A 22475-nucleotide genomic window follows, 5' to 3' on the forward strand; every position below is an offset into this window, starting at 1 on the left:
ACCTGACCTCTGGTACTGTCCCTGTGGAGTCTGCACATTCTCACCCCCTACAGGGAAAATAACAGGGGTAATGGGATTGCTCCACTGGGAACCGACATGGACCCAATTGACCAAACAGCTGTGTTAGAATTAAGCAAGTTCAGGATTTTCATAAGAGTCCCAGGCTTGTTGACAGTAACACATGTTTCATGCAAAACTCTTGTAATTTTTCAGAAAAACCTAAGTGACTGTATTAGTTTAGTTTAGTTTTTTAGAGATACAGCATGAAACCCGTCAGCCCACTGAGTCCACGCCGACCATCGATCTCCCTTTCGCACTAGTTCTATGTTATCCCACGTTTGCATCCATTCCCTACTCAGGGCAATTTTACGTGGGCCAATTAATCTACAAACCTGCATGTCTTTGGGATGTGGGAGGAATCCGGAGCACCTGGAGAAAACCCACAAAGTCACAATGTGAACGTGCAAACTCCACACAGACAGAACGTGAGGTCAGAATCGAACACCTGTCTCAGGTGCTGTGAGGCAGCAGCTCTACCAGCTGAAGGATAATTGAAGGATTAACAGTAATTGACTGTCCTCCATACAATAAATTTAAAAGTCCTTCAAGATATACGAAGCAGGTCATTAAAACAAACAATTAAAAATCCAAACACTTTAATAGTTCCAATTTTTTATATTTACAAAAAATTACAGTCTTTAATTACCAAAATTGCAGCAGTAAACCTACACCACAAGTACTGATACAGAACGATAGTTATAAACATAAGGCAGCAATAAGAGTATCAGTGCTTTCAAACAGCAAAAATGTAACTGACCATTACTGTTCTTTACCACAATAACAAATATGCCTCAATTAAAAAATGAAATGTTCGATTCATGGTTGTAAAAAAAGTGGATAAAAAAGTAAAGCTTATTTTTGGAAGCTTTATTTTCACACACTTAAGTTATGATCCAGCCAGATTTCATGTTTTAAGTAGAGGGTCCATGTACATGGGATCACTTTGTACCTTCAAGCAATTACAAAAGTTCCAGGTCAGAAACACATTATTAGCTTTTATAAAAAATGCTGCACACACTGGGTATAAATAAGCCCACATTAATTTGGATTTATAACAAAAGTCACACGAAGAGAAACCACATGATAAATAATTCAGTGTTTTATAAAAATTGACCAAACATTCAAACAACATTAGCATTCGGTCTCCTTACTGTCAATACGGGTTTGACGCTGTAATTTAAACACAGATGCCTTGTCGCTCCTGTTGGCACCATGCGCTGTTAAATCTTCAAAAGACTTTGCTGCGTTGCTACTATTTGGAAAAGGGTCTTCACCTAACCCACCCTCTCCAATTAAAGAATCAACACTGGGGTCTTCCTGTATTGTGTCCATCCGATGGTGGTCAGGTTTTGGTGGCACCACGATCGTAGGAACAGTCACTGATGCCACTGGCATTGGTGGTGGTGGTGGCTGTTGAAAACAGCTTGCAGCCTGAGGGGGTTGCTTCACGATGCGAACCGAGGCAGATTCTAGGCTGCTGAACATCTCAGCATTCTGCAGTAAATTGTTAAAATTAAATACATTAGGCAATATTACCATAAAACTATACAAGTTGCTTTGGCTTTCTGCCATTTCCAGAGATGGTGTCAACATTGCCATGGAACTCTAACCACACTATATGAACTTACAACAGTTTAATAAGATGGAAGAGAATACTACTTATTGTGCTTGACCTTATCGCCTGCTGGTTACCAGTTTATCAAGGTTGCCACCAATCTCCATGGGACAAACATACTAAAGTGACTACAACTCCTTGCCTTACCATATCCAACTACATTATGCAGCATCAAAACCCTGATATCCTACCTTAAAAGGTTTGTGGGTGACACTTCTTCAGATAGTGTGCATAAACTGATGAAAGTAGCATATGTATTAAGGTGGAGGAGACCAAGTGTGTGTGTGTATATTTCAATGATCTAATATGGTTCTTCATGTTATTTACATTTGTACTTTTAAATTGCCTGGTGTCTTGGGAAAGCAGTTCTCAAGTAAATGCATGTATGTGTACCTGCAATCACGTATTTCAGATTATTTGGATACAGTACAAAATAATTTGTATTAGTTGAATTGGTTGACAGTTGAAATTGTTACTATTATGGCTGTCCTAAATTTAAAATCCAAAGAAAACACATAACAATAGACAACCATTTGTACTATTTGTGAATAATCTATTAAGCAATCAGCAATCTGAAATTGATTTCCATTAAAGTTTAACAAAACTGATATTAAAAATAGCCAAACTAATATACAATTGTCTACAAATTAAAATAAGTTATATAGTTATAAAGCCAAGCTAAATAATAAGATCCCTCCAGACATTACCATGTTGTATAAAAATAAACTATTGGCTCCAACAATAAAATGTTGTAGGTTAATTACATGCAAGTATTTGGACAGAACAGCAACAAAACAAATCCAAAATTCACTAATTTATAGAACTGATTTTCAACCATATCCCATTTGAAGCAATTCTCCCCATCAGAGATTGTGTCAGTTTTGGCCCCCAGGGTTACAGATGACCTGCCTTATGAAGATTGAACTTTACACAAATTCTGATGATTTTTAAGTATTTTTCAGCTAATAATAAAAATATGTTTCATGGTGTTCATCAGTGACTGAGTACAGCATTATCAATTAAGTTACAGCATTATCTTAATTATGGATAATGTTAGGTGATTATTCAATGAAATTAAATTATAGCATTTCTATGTAGAGCCATGATTTGGGTTACTATGGGAAATGGATATTACTGACTGGGAGAAACCAGCTTTTGGACACTTCTCAGTTCTTTCATAACCCAGGATTGCTTGTACTCTCACCTCAACAAAAATGTGAGTTTAAGCTCAAAGAAGGATTGGGTACTCAATCTAGGTGGCACGTCAACAACCATTCCTGTTGAGTTCCATATTGTCAAAAGCTCAAATATTTTATCTGTCTTTTCATGTGAATACAATAGGTCACTTTGCAGTGTGCAAGCCCCTACTGACTACCACCAGAAACAGGTTATTTGGCCATTCAACCCAATTCTGTTTGAAACAGAAATGATTAACAGATACTGTGTTCTTTAAATGCAAATTTACTTACTCTATACTGAATAAAAATGGTCAAGAATTCTATTAGCAGATGAAAACAACTCAAGCATATTTTGCATAGAAAGATTTGCAGCCAGAAATTGATCTCATTGAACATAATTTACTGCCACAAATGACCAGAAGGAAATTTCTACCATACATACACTGGGAGGGAAGAATGTTTTCGTGCTCTCCTCATACTGCTGGTCTAATTTCTTATCCTGAAAGAAAATGTTAAAGTATTTGTTCATTTATTCCTCTGTGCTCTCTTGCTACAAAACATACTGTACGAATTAAGAACAGTCCATAAAAAAAAGTTAATCATAACCTTGTTGTTGAGGTTGTTAGAACTTATTTTTCCTGCTCGTGTCACCCATGACTCAGCTGTATCAAGTAGCCTTTGAGTCAAAAGATCGTCGGTTCAAAGCTCCACTCCAGAACTTGGACAACAAATTCTTGATTGGCATTGCAGCAGCAAGAAAATACTGTCAGAATCAATGTCTTCAGATGATTTGCTAAATCAGGGACCATAAGACTTACTTCAAGAAAAAAGCAGGGAGTTACCTCCGGTAGCTGAGCAACATTGATCCCTCAACCATCAAGAGAGAAATTCTGCTCATGATTGCCATACTATTTCTGGAGGCTTTCCGTATAATTTGCTGGCTTATAATGGTTCAGGTTTCAGATAATTTTGGATATCCCGAGGCATGAAACAATGAAGCAACCCCAATGAGAACTAAGTGTTCTACATACATTCTTAAATAGAAAAACATTTTAGAATATTTTAAAATTATCATGATTAACATCCAATTGGACAAGCAGAGAACTGAGAGATATGGGATGTGGTAGAATTGAAGAGTTGGGTCAGACATTATTTTGTCAAACAGCAGAGTAGCTGAAGCAAGCTTGAGGAAAACTACTACTTCTGTTCGTGTTCTTTTTAAGCTTTATTTGTAGCTCAAGCTCCCAAGTAAACAATGAAAACAAAACACAAGATTTGCCATTCATATTATGCTCTGAAACAAAATTCTTTCTTACCACACAATGGACGAGAATACTGAGAGGAATCCAAAAAACCAGAGAGAATACAACAACAGATCCAACAATATTGTCAGCTAGGAATTTCCCTGTTAAAAGAAAATAGTAGCATCAGCATTGACAGACATGTGTACTCAATATTGCAATGTTTTTTTGCGAATAGTTTTATCAGATATCATTAGCTGCCAAATTATTTACTAATGTGGCATATCATCTAACACATATCTATTACTGACAACTGTTTTCCCCTCACTAGTCGAAACTTGGATGTTCTGGGTTAATTTCAGTGAGGTGGATTGTCTGCTTTTACGTGCATCTGCTAAAAGATGTTGCCATCAACTCACAGAAAAAGCAAAACATAGCCAAAACTGGCAGTGAAATTTGAAAAAAGCAAGCAAAATGTGACATCTCAAAATCACTTTTGATTAAAACTAATCAGCCAGTAACCCTAACATACACTGTAGGAATGTTACTGGAGAGAATTCTGAGAGGCAAAATATACATGCATTTGAAAAGACAGTGGTTGATTAGGAATAATCAGCATGGCTTTTTGCGTGGGAGAAGGATTTGATTTGATTTTTTTGAAGAAGTGACCAAGCTTGATAAGGGCATGGTTGTTGACATAGTCTATATGGGCTTCAGCAAGGCCTTTGATAAGGGTCCACAGTGGTCTGCTCCGGGAGAGCTAGATAACTGGATACAGAATTGGCTTCATGGTAGAAAGCAGTGGGTGGTGGTGCTGGAAGGTTGCATTTTTGTGACTGGAAGCCTGTGACTAGTGGTGTGCCTCAGGGATTGCTGCTGGGCCCATTATTGTTGTCATCTACATCAACAATTTGGAAAATAATGTACGAGGCATTAGTAAGTTTGCAGATGACACTAATATAGTGAGTATCACAGACAGTGGAGATGGTTCTCAAGAATTACAGTGGGATCTTGATCAGCTGGGTAAATGAGCCAAGGAATGGCAAATGGAGTTTAATTCAAATAAATGTGAGGTGTTTCATTATGGGAAGTCAAACCAGGTCAAAACCTTCATAGTGAACAGTAGGTTTTGGAGTTGTAGAGCAGAGGGCTCTAGGAGTACTAGTATATTGTTCCCTGAAAGCAGGTAGATAGGGTGGTGAAGGCGGCTTTTAGCACGTTGGCCGTCATCAGTCAGGGGATTGAGTATAGCTGTTGGGACATTATATTACAGTTGTACAAGAGTGTGTTGCAGGGAGAGGTTGGGCAGGCTATGACTATATTCCATGAAGTGCTAGAGACTGAGTGGTGAACTTAGAGTGTAGAAAATTGAGGGAAATAATTAGGGTGAATGCAAAGAGTCTCTTTTCCAGGGTATGAGAATCAAGAACCAGAGAGCATAGGTTTAAGGCAAGGGGGGAAAGATTTAATAAGAACCTGAGGGGCAACTTTTTCACAGAGGGTGGTGGGTATCTGGAACGAAATGAAAGAGGAAGTACAGACACTCCCCGCCTTACATAAGGGTTACGTCCCGCGGACCCTTGCTTACGTCAGATGTTACACAAGTCCAAAACGGAAGTGCTACTGTGTACGGGTAAATTTCCTATTCAACGCGGAGACCACTTGGGAGGATCCACGAGAACAGGTGATGGACCCACTACAGTTCGCATACCGTCCGAACAGGTCCACGGATGATGCGGTCTCCCAGGTTCTACACACCGATCTCTCTCATCTGGACAGCCAGGGGGGCTATGTGAGGATGCTGTTCATTGACTTTAGTTCAGCATTCAACACAATAGTCCCCAGCAGACTGGTTGAGAAGCTGCTGGAACTGGGGCTTAGCACCCCTCTGTGTGCCTGGGTCCTGGACTTTCTCACTGCCAGGCCCCAAGTGGTCAGGATGGGGAAACACACATCTAGCTCCCTCACCCTGAACATAGGATCCCCCCAGGGCTGCGTCCTTAGCCCCCTACTGTACTCCCTGTACACACATGACTGTGGGGCCAGGTTCAGCTCAAACTCCATCATCAAGTTTGCTGATGACACTGTGGTGGTGGGCCGGATCTCCAACAACGATGAGAAGGCCTACCGGGAGGAGGTGGCTGATCTGGCACTCTGGTGTCAGGACAATAGCCTCCTCTTGAATGTCACTAAAACAAAGGAGCTGATTGTGGACTTCAGAAGGGCTAAACATCCAAGGACGTACACGCCACTGGAGATAGATGGGTCTACTGTGGATAGGGTGAGCAGTTTTAAATACTTGGGAGTCCGCATCACAGAGGATCTGACGTGGGCAACGCACATTGCCGCACTGGTGGGTAAGGCTAAGCAGCGCCTTTACCACCTTAGACAATTGAGGAAATTCAGAGTGTCTCTGAGGATCCTTCATTGCTTCTACTCTGGGGCTGTAGAGAGCATCCTGTCAGGCAACATTACAGTCTGGTTTGGGAACAGCTCTGCCCAGGACAGGATGGCCCTGCAGAGAGTAGTGCGTTCGGCAGAACGCACCATGGGAACTACACTCATCCCCCTGCAGGACCTATACATCAGGAGGTGCAGATCCAGAGCAAGCAAGATCATGAGGGACCCCTGCCACCCCAGTAACGGACTGTTCCAGATGCTACAATCAGGCAAACGCCTCCGCTGTCACGCTGCGAAAACGGAGAGGATGAGACGGAGCTTCTTCCCACAGGCCATCAGGACTGTCAACTTTTATAACCCCAGAGACTAAATTTTTGTCGACACTAATAGTAACTTATTAACTTTATTTATATGCTGTAACTGTAATTCTTTTTTGTACACAACCCGCAGGCATTGCCACTTTCATTTCACTGCACATCATGTATGTGTATGTGACAAATAAATTTGACTTGACTTGACTTGATATATCCACATGCACAGTAGCGCACTGCTACCAAGACGTGCAACTCAGAAATAAAGCAAAGGGGTTAAAGAATTGCTTACATAAGTGCAAGTTTATGCAAGTCATCTATTACGAGAATCAGGGAGTGCCCGTTGTTGAGGCAGGTACAATAACAACATTTAAAAGACATTAGACAAGTACATGGTTTGGAAAGGTTAACATGGATATGGGCCACAAGCAGGCAGATGGGATTGGCTTAGATGGGGGGTCTAGGTCAGCATTGTCACAATGGGCTGAAGTACTATACAACTTATGATTAACTGCAGGAAAATGAGGTTCAAGGGAATAAAAACCAGGATTATGTCCAAGTCAGGAAGTTCTAGCACTCCAGCTGATATCCTGATTGAGATCAATTCACCCTGACCTGCAAATGAACCAGAAGTCATTCCAGTCAGTAACTCTCAGACTGTTTAACTTTATTTATTTACAGGGTGTGGGCACCCAACAGGGTGTTGGCAAGGCAAGCATTTACTCCTCCTCATTGACAAGATGAGCTGCCTTCGTGAACTGCTGCAGTCCTTCCTGTGGCTTGTGCAATGCTGTTGCGCAGCTATTACAAGATTTCAACCCAGGGACAACGAAGGAACATGTACATATTAAGGATGAACCTCAACTCAGAAACAAACTTACAGGTGTCAGGTCTGCTCCCCATGACTTTCTTGGAGGAAGAAGTCACATGTATAGGAAAATTTGTAGAAGTAGCCCTAGCAAATAACTAATATATTTTATAAATGACACACATTGTTTTTGGGTGGTGGAGACAGTGGATTATTGGGTGGTGAATACAGTACTGCATTAACCAGGCTTCCTTATCCCAGAAGGTATCAAGCTTCTCAATCACTTTTGGACTTGCAGTCATCCCAACAAATTGGGAGTATTCCTTCATTTATTTCACTTGTGCCAACTAGAAAAGAGGAAAGACTTCACAGTCAAGAGTGGAGCCTCTTGCAGCAGGATTCCCAGCCTCTGATTGCCCCATTATTTACAAGAATACTGGTCAAACAGAATATTAAGTGTAGGTTCATAAACTATCTTCAGTTGGGCACAGTGATCGTCTGGCCCGACCTATCAACCCAGACCTAAATGCTCTCAAGATATTTTTCTACAAAGTTGGAAATGTTGTTTCTAACCTTACAACTGAGGGAACATTACCTGCACATTGCATTCACCCAAAGAAAGATTTAATAACAGATGCTCAAGTGCCTGTGGGAAATATTCCAACATTATTTTTTAATGGCAATGATCTGAAGATAACATTTCTATATTTCTTAATATTTCAAAAATGGTACCTTAAAATAGTTAATTTAATCTATCACCTATTACAGTGATAACCTATCAAATAGTTCGGAAATAATCTTCTAATTTTGTTTAATAAAAGGGCACAAAGGCAACATTTTAAACATTAAGGATTAAGAGACCAAGCAGAGATATTTGTAAATTTTCCATTCTGATGGAGTGATTATTTATAATGTATTCTTGGAATTAACAGATACTTAATGGTTTTGTAGGCTTAACTAATGGGCAGAGGAATAGGGAAAAATTACCAGACACAGATATAAAAAATATTACCATTTAACATGCCAATAATGTGCATCAACTATTTTTTATCTAAATCAGGTGAGAAGAGGCAAGTAAACTCATCCTAATACTTTGCTTTAACAAACTACAAAAATGGAGTTTAATTCAGGTAAATGTGAGATATTGTATTTTTGTAGCACAAAGGACAGACACAGAAAAATGGTATAGCCCTGAAGAGAGTTGTAGAACAGAGACCTAGGGTTTCAGATTGGTAGACCCAAGGAACTGCAGATGCACATTTATTTTAAAAAAGGCAAAGGGCTGGCTAACTCAATGGGTCAGGCAGCATCTCCGCAGAACATGGATAGGTGACGTTTTGGGTGGGGATCCTTTTTCAGACTGAAGGAGGGTCCTAGCCCAAAAGGTTACCTACCCAGGTTCTCCAGAGATGCTGCATGATCCACTGTGTTACTCTAGCACCTTGTGTCTTCTTTAGAGGCACAGATACAGTGTCATGAAGGTGGCAACACAGATGGACAGGGTGGTGAAGGTGGCATTTGGCATGCTTGTTTCCATTCTTCAGTGTATTGAGATATAAAAGTTGGGACATTATGATACATCTATACAAGACGTTGGTAAGGCCACATTTGGAATACTGTGTACACTTCTGGTCGTCAGGCTATAGGATGTCATTAAACTGGAATGGATGTAAAAAAAGATTTATCGGGATGTTACCAGGTTTGAAGGGATTGAGCTACTAGGAGAATCTGAACAAGCTGAGTATTTTCCCTGGAGCGTAGTAAGCGAGGGACAACTTTATGGAGGTATATAAAAATCATGAGGGCCATAGATGAGATAAATACCCACTGTCTTTTCCCCAGGACAGGGGGATCTAAAATTAAAGGCCATACATTTAAGATAAGAGGGTAAAGATTTCAAAGGGACATGAGGAGTAATGTTTTCACACAGAAGAGGCAGTGGTTGAAGCAGGCACAATTACAAAACTTAAAAAGACACTTGAATAGGAAAGGTTTGGAGGCATATGTGCAGGCACTGGCAAGTAGGACTAGCGCGGTTAAGCAACCTGGTCGGCATGGACTAGTTGGGTTGAAGAGCCTATTTCCGTGCTGCATAGCTCAATGACTAACTGAATTTATATATCATTTATTAAATCTACATTTAATTTATTTTAAAATGTACATTTAAAATCAATTCATAACTGCAAAAACAATACATCGAGTAATCAATTTATGCTTAATCCTTTGAGTAAAGCCATAAGAATATGTGAGAATACAAGTTTTGTGTATGAACTTACCAAAAGTGTTGATATCCAATTTCTCAATGAAATCCCATAATCGTTCTATCACATCTTGAACTTGCTTTTCACATTTGCCCTGTAAAAACATTCAATGATAAACAATGAAACCATTATTGGGACAGCTCTAAAGATCTAAACATACAGGTGAATTTTCACCCTTAGGATGATGCATTTCAATGCATATTAATTACATTAACTAGGTTGATAAAAAGCCATTTCTGATTCACGTTAATTATAAAGTGTTAATATAATTCAGCTTTGTTCCTCCCTCCCATTGAGTATCAGCTACTGGCACCGTTGTCATTTACATGTCCTCTGGAGTGGTTCATTAACTTCCTTACTGCATCCATTACTATACCCTTTTGCTTGATGAAATCTTTTTTGGTGTTTAATTATTTCTGCTTTCCTTCCTAACACAGGTAGTCACTTTTACTGTTTCTTCCCTTTATCCTAACTCTGCACTCACAACCAGTTCCATCATTTGGTAGTGCCAGCTTTGACAAAAGAGCCATTGATATGAAATAAAACTTTGTTTCTGCTTCCAGAAACGGTCTAATGACATTTTATGGCTTTAGTTTTGGAATCAGGGCTAGCCTTGATCCTAATAGAACTGGCCAACAAAACTGCCTGTGTTAGCAACGATGTCCCCGGGCCAAACGTGGGTCAGGTTACTGTAAAACTTTAAACTCTTTGAATAGTGCGACTTTAAACTGGCCAAGGAAGAGGAGTGTAGATTTACACTCTCATTCAAAAGACAGTGGGAGAGAAATTCTTTGGATGGCAGTACTAAACTCATTTCTGGATAGCAATCACACCGTGCACATTCAGTGCCACTGAGGCTAAAAGAAGCAAATGTGTGGAGACAAGTGAAACTGGCAGCCAATGCTTTTGCACACAGCCAACAACACAATCCCAGTATTATTAAAATAATTACAATTTGTCTGAATTTTAATGAAGCATGTTCTTATTCATTAGAAATGCAAAAGAGAGTACCAAGAAAAGACTGGTTCTAACAGTCTGCTGTACTAAATGACAATTATGTAAAATAACTTATAATTTATGGTTACTTTCTGAAGTAGCCTTCTAAAATTATAGATAGGTTCAATCGGTTGTTCTACAAGGAAAATCAATAAACCTGAGGCTGTCACCTCCGATCTTACGTTTACTGAAGGGAATCTGTCACTTATCTATATATAGTGAGCTGGAAATGATGGTAAGGATGCTACAAATGGATGTCTCGTTTTTAAAAATTTTAGATGTGTATATGTATATAAACATAGCACAAAAAGTAAGGAAATTTGTGTTTGGTAGATTATTTCTTTGTTGTATCAATGCTTCTTGGCAATAAATCTTATACCGTTGGAAAGCCTGTTTATTTCCCTTTTAAATGGTGCCACATTTGTAAGGAACATGCATTTGTGGGATGAGCAGCAGAGCTGAGTATGTGGGTTGCGCCCATGAAAAATCTGCCAAATCTTCTCTGCCAATGCCAAACAGCTTATTCTGCCATTGACTCTTGTTCGGTGTTGTTTGGTGGATTGGACGATTGAAGTCTGAAGAAATAAGACATATTGGCAATTTAACAATTTATTCATTTAATAAACAGGAGCCTCAGTAGCGTGTGGAAGAACCATACACAGCCACAACAGCCTGGCACCTCCTCCTCATGCTGGTCACCAGCCTGGTCACACACTTGTGGGATGGCATCCCATTCTTCAACCAGCATTTGTCGCAAGTCAGCCAACGTGGTTGTGTTGGTCACTCTGGCACGAACAGCACGCCCAAGCTGATCCCACAAGTGTTCAATGGGGTTGAGGTCAGGACTGCTGGCAGGCCATTCCATCCTCTCCACTCCCAAATTCTGGAGGTAGTCTCTGAGAAACCCTGCTCTGTGGGGGCGAGCATTGTCATCTTGGAGGATAGAGTTCGATCCCAGACTGTGGAGATATGGGATTGCCACTGGTTGCAGAATCTCATCTCGATATCTCTCTGCATTGAGATTGCCTCCAATGATGACAAGCCTCATTTTTCCAGTGAGGGAGATGCCGCCCCACACCATCACACTGCCTCCACCAAAAGATGTTACTCTATCAGGCACCTGATTGTCAAAACAAGAGTCAATAGCAACAGCAGAATAAGCTGTTTGGCATTGGCAGAGATTTGGCAAATTTTTCATGGGCGCAACCCATATACTCAGATCTTGTATGTATATATATTTCACTGATGTCGGCTGAATACGGCAATTGCGGCAAAACGGTGAAATGTAGCGACGCGGTTTTTGTACCGCCTTAATCACCATGCGGTTTGCTGCTGGAAAATGATGTTTTTGTTTAATTCGGTCGCATGTTTTTTAAGTTACAGAGGTTTAAAAGCGCTGCCCCCCCTCATTTATCGAAGTTTTGACAGAAGGGGGGCGCTGCGGTGCGCCTGCGGTCAGTACGCATGCGCGGAATCTCCTCACTCTGTGCTCAGCACGCATGCGCGGCATCTCCTCACTCGCACCAAAACAATGGACGCCGTTAGCGGCGCCAGCCCGCGATCACCGGCTCACCTCTCCTTTCTCCCCTTGCTTCTCTCCTCTCTCCCCTTGCTTCTCTCCTCTCTCCCACACCCGGGAGAACATCTCCCCGCTATCCCCCCCTCCCCCGGGCCTTTGTATGATGCGATCTCCCGCACCCCCCCCGGACCTTTCACTGAAAGCCGTTTCTTCAATTGCCTTCAGCGTGTGACGTCAAAAAACTCGCACAAACCCCCTCCTACTGATTTATTGAAGGCTTTCAGCGTGGCACCTCTCCTCTCTCCCCTTGCTTCTCTCCTCTCTCCCAAAATGATGCTAAGAGTATGTCTGGGGGAGAGAAAATGGGGGGGGACTGAGAATGGGGACCGGGGAGTGGGACTCCGCCCAAGGGGAGAGTGTGGGGAGAGTAAGAGTGGGGCTGGGGGAGGAGAAAATGGGGGGTGTGGGGACGGGCCCAACGGGCCCGCTTTGAACGGGCACACTTGTTCTAGTATATCTATATATATATTTTAGATGTGTATATGTATATATATATATACACATCTAAAATCTGGGCCTTTCTGGTATATCTGACTCTTCCTCTTAAGCTGCTTGGCCAATGGAAAAAGGCAAGTTAATATCTAGTACTCGCATGAATTTTTAAAAATTATTTTCTACATATTCACAAATACTCATATGCTGCATTCTGAAAACCCCCCAAATCATCCCAACCTTACAATCAATACAGTTTTACAAACTTTGACTACACACTAAAAGTAGCAGACACAGTAACTGAAACCATCAAGTTAATTTTTGTGAGTTCCATAAAAAAGTACAAGCACAAAGCTCCAATCACAGTATAAAGTCACTATTCAAAAACCACAATAAAATCTAAGAAAGTCAAAAGGAAAGGAGCTTCAGGCAATTTTCTGCAAAGCAAATGAAATGCAAAGAGAGTAACCGTACAAACCGACAATGTTAAAACAATGCTTCATTATGATTACAGAAGCCTGTTATTAACTCCAATGGGTTAGCAACCTAGAATAATTGAAAGCTCAAAATCAAAGATAAAAGTTGCAAAAATTGAACTTGCATGTGTGATGACTTGTGAATAGTGATGAAAAATAATTTATTGTCATAGTCAATTGGTGCATCAAAATCCTTGCGATTCAAAACGCTACCCATTGTCATTCCATTTTGACTGTGGTTGATTTGCATTTGCAGTGTCAAGGAAATGTAGGGATAGATTTTATATACTGCCTTGGCAGCAATATTCACTCCCACACAAAATAACTAAAATCTTTTGCTAGGACTTCAAACAGCTAACAGCTGAGTGGTAACATCAATAGGAAAACATCTACAAGTGGTTCAAAACCACTTGATTGAATAATATGATGATTATTGCAATACCTGCAAAGAACAAGGAAAATCTATTAAAAATTCACTTTCCTACAGAGAATCTGTAGTTCTGTGAAATAAAAGGAACATGTTGGACAAAGAAAACCAAGGGAAAACCAAGTAAATAAATATACCACTGTGGCAAACAAGTAATGCAATATTCAGTGTTTAGGGTCTGGTTCATTAAAGATTCAACGGTGCAAGGTATTTAATAGTCGAATTATGACCATGAACCATGCCTTTCTAATACGCAAATAGATGTAATGTGATTATGGATGAGAAAATATAATGATTGGTTCGGGGTACAATTAATTAGCAGGTCCTTTTTGAATGAGGAGTTGGGTGTTTAAAGTTCAAGGAGCTATGTGAGCATTGTAAATTCTCATTCTGGCAAAATATATATTTTTTAAAACATGCCTGTTCTGCACAGTAGCAGGGAGATGGAAAATCTGTAATAAAGATGGTTTTAAAATTTCAATAATCCATGCATGAAATAATTTGTCTTTGAAATATTAAAGTTTGTATTTCTGAAAGAGAAGTACAATAAATACTGTTGACAGAAAACAGGTAATTTATTGAAAGTTGTCATTTTGTATTACCTAGTTATTAAATAGACTTATTATTGTAATTATTTTGAATCACCTTATCCTGATTGGTTACAGGATCATTATTTCTTTAATAAGTTTGTTTCATATTTTGAACTAATCAAGACTTACTGTGATGATCTTCTACACTGAGAGACTGCAATGGGATCAGTTGGAATGATAAAGATAACTCAGTACTTTAAATATAGGCCAAACCTGGTCTGCAGTTTATTACCAAGGGACCACAGACAGAGGAAACATTCCATTTTGTAGATCCATGGAGCATGGAAACAGGCCCTTCAACACAACTACCAAGATGTCCCATCTACATTAGTCCCACCTGCCCGCATTTGGCCCATGGCCCTCTAAACCTTTCCTATTCAAGTAAAGATGTGGGATGAAATTAAGCTAGATTTTACAGCAATGCTCTAAAACTTAATTCAAGAATCCAACTTTCTTTTCATTATCCCTCAGATTGTACCCATATACATCCTCTTTGGAAGCAATGGCTAAGTTTTCACAAATGAACAGTATCTCCTGAATCCATTTATACTCTGCACTTCTAAATCTGTTCTTGGTAATATTCTTAGATATTCAATTATGGAAATACATCTTCAATGTTTGAGCAAAGGCTGATGTACGGTATGATAGCAACTATCAGTTAAGAGAAGAAAAAACATTGAAAATTACTAATGTGAAAGACGACATTTTTCAGTAAAACTGCAGAGCAACCCAGCTGTAAAAGTTGTTACTTACATGTCCATCACAGAATCCAACCGTGCAGGGTTTCCCTTTGCGCAGATACAGAAACTGTTTGTTTTGATCAATGAATGGTTTACAAAATCCTTGTTCTCTACAACAAACCTTGCAGGAATCGTCAGTCTCTAAACATGATAAAAACAGAGGACACTTTGGTTTACACAGATCCAGTACATACTTAGCAAAACACTGCTAGCAGCTGGATAAAAAACATAATTTTATCTAGTAGATTTAATATGAAAATGAATTTCGTTGTACAGAAAATATTCTAAATGTTAATCAAGTTTTCAGCTCTATCCTCAAATCATTCTTCAGCTTATCCATTTATCATTCCTTTTTAGAAAGCAATGATAATAAAATCCACCATATCCTGATGTATTTTGAACCCATTTATGTTACATGCTTTTGGCGTAACTAATTCCATATTTGTTTTGAGTTAAAGCTTCCTGGAACGTGTCCTGGTGCTTGTGGTCACAGATGTCCAGCTCACTAGGGCCGATTACAGAAGGCCAATCTCACTGAGCCGCAGTACCCTGGAGTCAATTGGCAAAGTGCCTGTGGTCAGTGGACCTTAAGTGCCAGAGTGCTTAGACACAGCTTCTGGCATGCACACAGCAGGTGATCACAGTCCGAGCTGCAAATGATTTTAATTGTTCAGAGACACAGACAACAATTAATGCTGATGGAAATAATTGCGTGAATGCGAGGGGTTGCAATTTGGGAGGTCAAATGTAAATGGACAGTATACTGTTAACGGCAAGATCCTTAGCAGCATTGATGTACAGAGGGATCATAGGGTCCAAGTCCATAGCTCCCTGAAAATGGCAATACAATTAGTTACAGTGGTAAATAAGGCATATAGCATGCTTGCTTTCATTGGTCAGATATTTACAACAATGTTGACAGCTAATCTTCTCAAAAACTCTTTTTGTCTGTTGTTTGAGTTTTCACTTCCACTCCAAACCTTTGTAATCATGCTCAATCTTGCTGGTATTTACAACCTGACCCTCGGAAAAAAGCAAAATATGAGCTGCTTGTCTACCTCGGTATCTCTTTCGTTGTCCAGAGAGCTCTGGATTTATTTGTTCCTCCTGCTCTTTATAGGGATATGCCTCAACCATCTCTTCCTCAAATGCAGCCATCGTTCCATAACAATTTTCCCTGTGAAATGCTGTTTCCAATTACCTTGGCCAGAGCACTCACATACCATTGAAATTGGCCGTCTCCAATTACTGAATTTGCATTTGTGCCATCATCATGAATGTTGTATCCTTTCAAATAAAGAGCCTTGAATTTTTCCTAATTATTTTGCCTTACTCTGATGCTGTACTCTAAAGCTTGTGCACTCTTCTGCTCCCTGATGAACCCTGGTTATTACTGTCCATTCATTGCGTTCACCTTTGCCTTTTCCCCATCTCATTACCTTCCAAATATTCCCCTCCATTGATGCCCTCTATTCTATTGACTTCCTTCTGATTTATCCTCAGATTCACACCTGCTACCAAACTAGCAAAAACAACAGCACTTGCAATCCTCACCTGGAGAGGTGAGGATACTGGCCCCATTCCAGTTGCATTGCAGCCCTTGTAGCTTGTGGACAGTCAAAGAGCAGCACTACAAATTCCACCTCCCACGGTAATGGTCCCAATCCCTCTTTAATTTAATACCCTCCCTCCAGCCATACATTTTATCTTCCCGTTTCTGTATTTACAGGTACTCTGGGTAATTACTGCCTTTTGAGTTATTGCCTTTTCCCCTCTTTCCTAGCTCGTTAAATTTAGCCAGCAGGTCGTCCTTCATTGCACCAAGAGTTGACAGGACTATGGAACACGAGCTATGCTCGTTCACCTCCCTCAGGATGCTCCAGTCATTCAGTGACATCCTCAACCCTGGCACCATGGAGGCAACATACCAACCTATAACCATTGAGATGTCTGCCCATTTCATTTTTGAATTCTTTATGCCCATTGTTCTCTCTCTTTCCTCCCCTCTGTGCATGCTAGTCATTTGTGATACCATGTTAGTGGCTCTGGCTTCACCTCATTCCAACCCCCCTTCTCAAACAAACTATCAGCCTCACCTGTATCCAACCTCTTTGTAAGGTAGATGGACTCAGAGAAGCCTACACCACCCAGTGCCTGCCCCCCCTAGTCTGCTCGGCTGCCATTCTCTCCCCCTGCACATACTTCGGCTGGAGTGTAACAATATCTCTAACAGTGCCATCCATAAAGCTCCTAGCACTGTGGATAAGCCGCTGTGATTCCAGTCACGGTTCTTGGTCTATAATCCAGAGTCCAACTTGCTGCAACTGGAAACACTTCCTCTGCATGTGGTTGGCTACTCAAGGTACATGAACAAATTAAATGCAAATGTTGTTTCCCATATTCATATAGTAGTATCCTCCTAAACAAAAGGGCAGGCCATTTATCTGCAGATATATCATTGGAGTATTGGTTGTTCACCATTTTCATCTTGGCTGCTTTGCAGCTGACAGCCAAAATACACAAAGGTATATACACTCATTACTTCTCGATTTTAAATCTCATTTAAAATTTAAATCATAATCATCCGTTACCAAATGGAGAACAGCAGCAGGTTAAGTCAGTCTGTTGCATGTGACTGATGAGCTATGCCAGTGTTCTGACTAGGAAAGAACTTCAGTTAAATGACCAGTCCTTGTTTAAACAAAACTAAGAAAAAAAAGAACCTAAGAAACAAAATATTTTCACTCACCATTGCAAGCACAGGACCTGAGGCCGTGCTCTGCCTCACAGAAAGGAACGCATTCCCCATTTTTACACTTTCCCATGTCCACGCAGATCGTCTCATCTGCCGCATTACCAGGAGCAGGACAGAAATGGTCAGTGCCTATCAAGAAAATTTTTTACTAGTTGGAAATCTAGCATTATTGAATAAATGTCCTGTTTTACAGAAACTTGGGACAGGTTTAAATTCAATTATTGTGGCTGAGAGAACAATTCTATCTGTATCAATAAATGCAATGTACTTCCTTTTTCAAATAATTATCTAAAATTACAACCAAGGGAATCCTGACATTAATTATTTCAAAGTGCTAATCTAGTGCATTGCAACAGAAGAGGTGGCGGTCCCTTGCACATGGAAATATGCTCAGTATGTCTCCTTCAGAGAATACCACCTCAAAAACATGCGCTTCATCAACAATCGTGTGGGGTCAGATGCATTCTGTCCTCATTTCCTAATGTAGGCCATTTCCAGGCTTACAAGTAGCAGTAAATCTGTTGGAAGTCATAAAGAGGTTGCATTGAAAGTATTTTAATATTTATTAAGCATTACATTTCTCCCCCTTCTGGCAATTAGGATTTAATGATCTCTTGTGTAAACTGCTGGACATTCTCCCTGTGAACTTTTACTGCACCAATGACAATCCAATTTCTTCATAAAGGATAGCGCTGCTCACCTTCATAAAGAATCGTTATGATTCTTCATAAAGTATAGTGCTGCTCACTCACCAGCACATGCATCTGAAGGGGGAGTGAGAGCATTGTGCCTGGAAGGTGATTCGCTTGAATTGACAATCCACGTGGCATAGTTATGCAGAAATCTCACCCCAGAACTAATCTACAGGCAATCATTCTCACCGACAATACATGAAATGAGCCATACTAAAGTGTTCAAGTATTAAAATTGGTCATCAGCCACATCCATTTCGACAGTTCTTAATAACAGTGTTATGTAGAGTCATAAGTGTTGAAAGGATGTCTATAACTATTGCTATCACTGTAAATGTAATATGTAATCAGCTGTGGTATGAACTCAAAATTAATTTCTTACAGGCCTTTTGCAATGGTGATTTACCAGAGGCACAGAAAGTAAAAGCCACAGAAGGCACAAACTCCACTTCCACAATGAGACTCCTCATCCTGGAATGATGATTCACACTGTACCTTTGTTTCACGTGTCCCCAGAACTCTATTCAGAACTCCTAATGGAGTGAGATTGGCCTCTGAATCCCTACTAAATCTTTCAAAAATTACACTGGCTTTAAATTTAATGTACGTAGATTTTGGTCACCACTCACCAGTACAAGAAGATTCCCTTTTGCATGTGGCATTGATTGCTTCTTGACACTGCTTTCCAGCTTTTTCAAATTGGCAATCCTTGCAGCAGGGGCTGTTCTTGTCACTTTGGAAACAGGTATTATTTTTTTTTAATCATCTCAAAACAACTGAATAGAAGTTTAAAAAATAATCAATTCTTTAAGATGTAAATATCCCCAAGCACTGTTTTGTTAGGGACGTACGAGACTGCAGATGCTGAAATCTTGAGCAAAAAACAAACCGCTGGAGGAACTCAGCGGGTCAGGCAGATCTGTGCGAGGGGAGGGGGGCAGATGACATTTCAGATTAGGACCTTTATTCAGACTGATTGAGTAGAGAGAGCTAGCTGGTGGAAAAAGGAGAGGTGGGAGGTTGATGAGTGGATGGAGGAGGTGGAAGCCACCTGTTTGTCCTCGGCTTCCTCCATTTCCAGTGCAAGGCCACACACAAACTGGAAGAACAGCACCTCGTATTCAGTGAGTAGTCTACAACCCAACAGAAGGAATAATGAATTCTCTAATTTCAGATAAAACATCCTTATATACCCAGCTCTACCTTCTTCTCTCCCCCCCCCCCCCAGTCTCCCATGCACACTCTTTTCCTCTCCACCTGTCCCTGTCTCCCAGCTCATTTCCATTCCTCCATCCACTCATTACATACTCCTTTTTGACTCCCCCATTTGTCATTCCCAACACCCCCATCTAGCCACTATCACTTCCTCTAGTTCTATCTGTCACTGCACGCTGTCCTCTCCTTATCAGATTCTACCATCTGCACCTTTTTGTCTTCTCCACTTGTCACCTCCAACCTTGGTTACCATTTCCACCCGCGTATCCTCCACCTGGCGTCTCTGTCAATCAGCCCCTCCTTACTTAGATCCATTTATCATTTCCAACTCTTGGCCCACCCCTTCCACTAATCTCTTTCTCCTCTCTACAGCATTAGTCTGAGAAAGGGTCGCATAGAAAATTCAACTGTCCATTTCTCTCCACAGATGCTGTCTGTCCCACTGACTTCCTCCAGCAGTTTTATTATTTCATCAAAATTCGAGCATCTGCACTCTCTTGTGTTTTCAGGAGATATCTGTTGACATTTACTCAACATTCAATTCCATTTGCAATTCCTCAGTAAATGAACCAGCCCATGCCTGCATGCAGACAATATTTACGCATAGGCTGTCGTATTATTATTTGAATTTATCTTACATCTGAATTATAGAGCAAGAGAAAGAGATAAATATATGTGAGTTCATAATGCAGTTCTTTCCTATGATTAATCAAATATTTAATTCTATTGCCAAACACAATGGTCCTCCAATAGTAGTTACTTTAGTTTAAAACAAAAGACAAACTGGGATTTAATAATCCTGGGTGACTTTAACCTTCAACCATGAACTTGTCCTTCAGGTATGATAGCCTTGAGAACAAGTTCATGAAGTGCAGTATCATGGAACAATAAACTGCGGAACTAGAGATCAGGCTCCTTTAAATCTCATCATGTATAACAAGTCAGAATGAATTTATGATATCTTAGCAACAGTTCTTCTGGGTTAGGAAACCGAAACAAGCTAGAGTTTCATGTTCAGGTTGAATGTAAGATATTAGGAGTAAAGTGTTAAAGCCTTTCATTATTTTTACCTGCATTTTCTGTTTTTCTTGAGTTTACATTGTTCAGTACAACATTTGTCCTCGTGTAGATGTAAAAGCCCAGGATCACACTCCTCCCCTTCATCAACACGCGAGTTGCCACATACTTTATTGTTCCTTTTTTGAAAGCACTTGGGTACTTTATTAATTAAAGTCTGATAAATTGATCGTTTGCTGCAGTTGGAGAATAGCTAAAGAATCATACACATTATGTGAGTTACATAATTTAGCAATGTATTATGGATTTCAAAAAGTAAATCGCTTAATTTGATATAATCCATTTTCATGCCTGCTGTACTTTCATTTAACATGCATTTTAACAAAGTTGGTGAGAATTATTCAAACAGAGGTAAAATATCCAATGTATCAATACATTATGATATTAGCAGAGGGATCATTTTTAAATGAAAAGTAAAACTACACGGGACATTAAACTGATTTGCAGCAATACAAATCATTCTTAACATGTTGCTATATTTATAAACAAGAAGCCTAGACCAAAATCAACTCGTATTACACAATGCATTTTTGAGAACAAAAGACCTATAAAACCAATGTTAAACCTCTTGCATCAAAATGGAAGCACTTTGAAGTGCCTTATTTTGATCCAAAAATTGCATTAGCGTCACAGCTCTTGTGACATGACACATTGCTGCTAGAGAACCTTAAATACAGCATTAACACAGGGACAACAGATTCTACGGAGCAGTGTGGATGGGAGACCCAGCTTTAACTTGAATGCAATCTTCCTGCATGTCAATTTAACTCAGTGATAAACCTGAAATAATACACATTGACATCTACTGCATTTATCATTGAATGCTGTTTTTTCACACCAAAACATTACAGTTTGCAAATTTTAAATTTTTTCCTGTAGAAAGCTTTTATTGGGACGGGGGAGAAAATGATGAGAGCAAGGGGTTTGACCTGTCATTTCCACTACTTAAGCAGGGTGGTTTCCAATTAATGGGCATTAGCTATTCAGCTTTGTGGCCACTCACTTGCATACCTCAATGTTCAGAAATACTCCCAGTTTTCTACAATGAAGCTAGTGAAAATCAATAGGCAACTAGACCAGAATAAATATTATAACTAAGCCAGTTTCTAAACCCTATCAAATGTTTACAATCTGAGCAGAAATTGTCAGAAATCAATAAAAATTAGAACCTACCCCTCCCCTTCAGAAACTTAGTGCAAGGAGGCTTGAATATTTTGGGCATTTGATGAAGCATTCTTGGTTACATACATTGGACTGAAGCATGGCGTAAATTTCTTTCCAATATAACCTCTCAACAAAAAAAGTTACCCATCAATTGAGTTTTTCCAATTCCCACAGAATTCTGTGGCCTCCTAATGGAAACTGATATCTGTATAAATACAACTGAGGTTGAACAGACGAAACTACAAGGAAATTATGCAAATCTGCTAAAGGCTTCCTTATAGCAACCAGTAAGTAGAAATTTTAATCCTATCACTCCTGGTTAGACTCAAATCAAATCTCAGACAAGGCAATCGATTGTTCCACTTTAGTTTTATTTTATTTGACTGGGGGGGGGGGTCAGTGCTTGAGCACATTGCATATAAAGTTGATCGCCGATCAGACTTTACTGTTTTGTTGTT

General features: G+C 39.9%; 1 protein-coding gene across 3 annotated transcripts in view; it reads right to left on the reverse strand.

The window, feature by feature from the left end:
* Nucleotides 1-628: 628 nt before the first annotated feature.
* adam17b (ADAM metallopeptidase domain 17b) overlaps nt 629-22475 on the reverse strand; it is a 54815-nt gene continuing 32968 nt past the window's right edge. For all 3 annotated transcript variants that reach the window (XM_078399247.1, XM_078399246.1, XM_078399245.1), the window contains 8 exons: nt 20847-21046; nt 19191-19294; nt 17864-17998; nt 15128-15255; nt 9890-9968; nt 4170-4258; nt 3296-3352; nt 629-1554 (listed from right to left, as the gene is read on the reverse strand). In XM_078399247.1, the coding sequence (XP_078255373.1) occupies nt 1192-1554; nt 3296-3352; nt 4170-4258; nt 9890-9968; nt 15128-15255; nt 17864-17998; nt 19191-19294; nt 20847-21046 (1155 nt within the window). In that variant the 3' untranslated portion in view covers nt 629-1191. The remainder of the gene's footprint in view (nt 1555-3295; nt 3353-4169; nt 4259-9889; nt 9969-15127; nt 15256-17863; nt 17999-19190; nt 19295-20846; nt 21047-22475) is intronic.

This window comes from Rhinoraja longicauda, chromosome 5 (assembly GCF_053455715.1).
Source record: "Rhinoraja longicauda isolate Sanriku21f chromosome 5, sRhiLon1.1, whole genome shotgun sequence".
In the NCBI taxonomy this organism is placed as follows: Eukaryota; Metazoa; Chordata; class Chondrichthyes; order Rajiformes; family Arhynchobatidae; genus Rhinoraja; species Rhinoraja longicauda.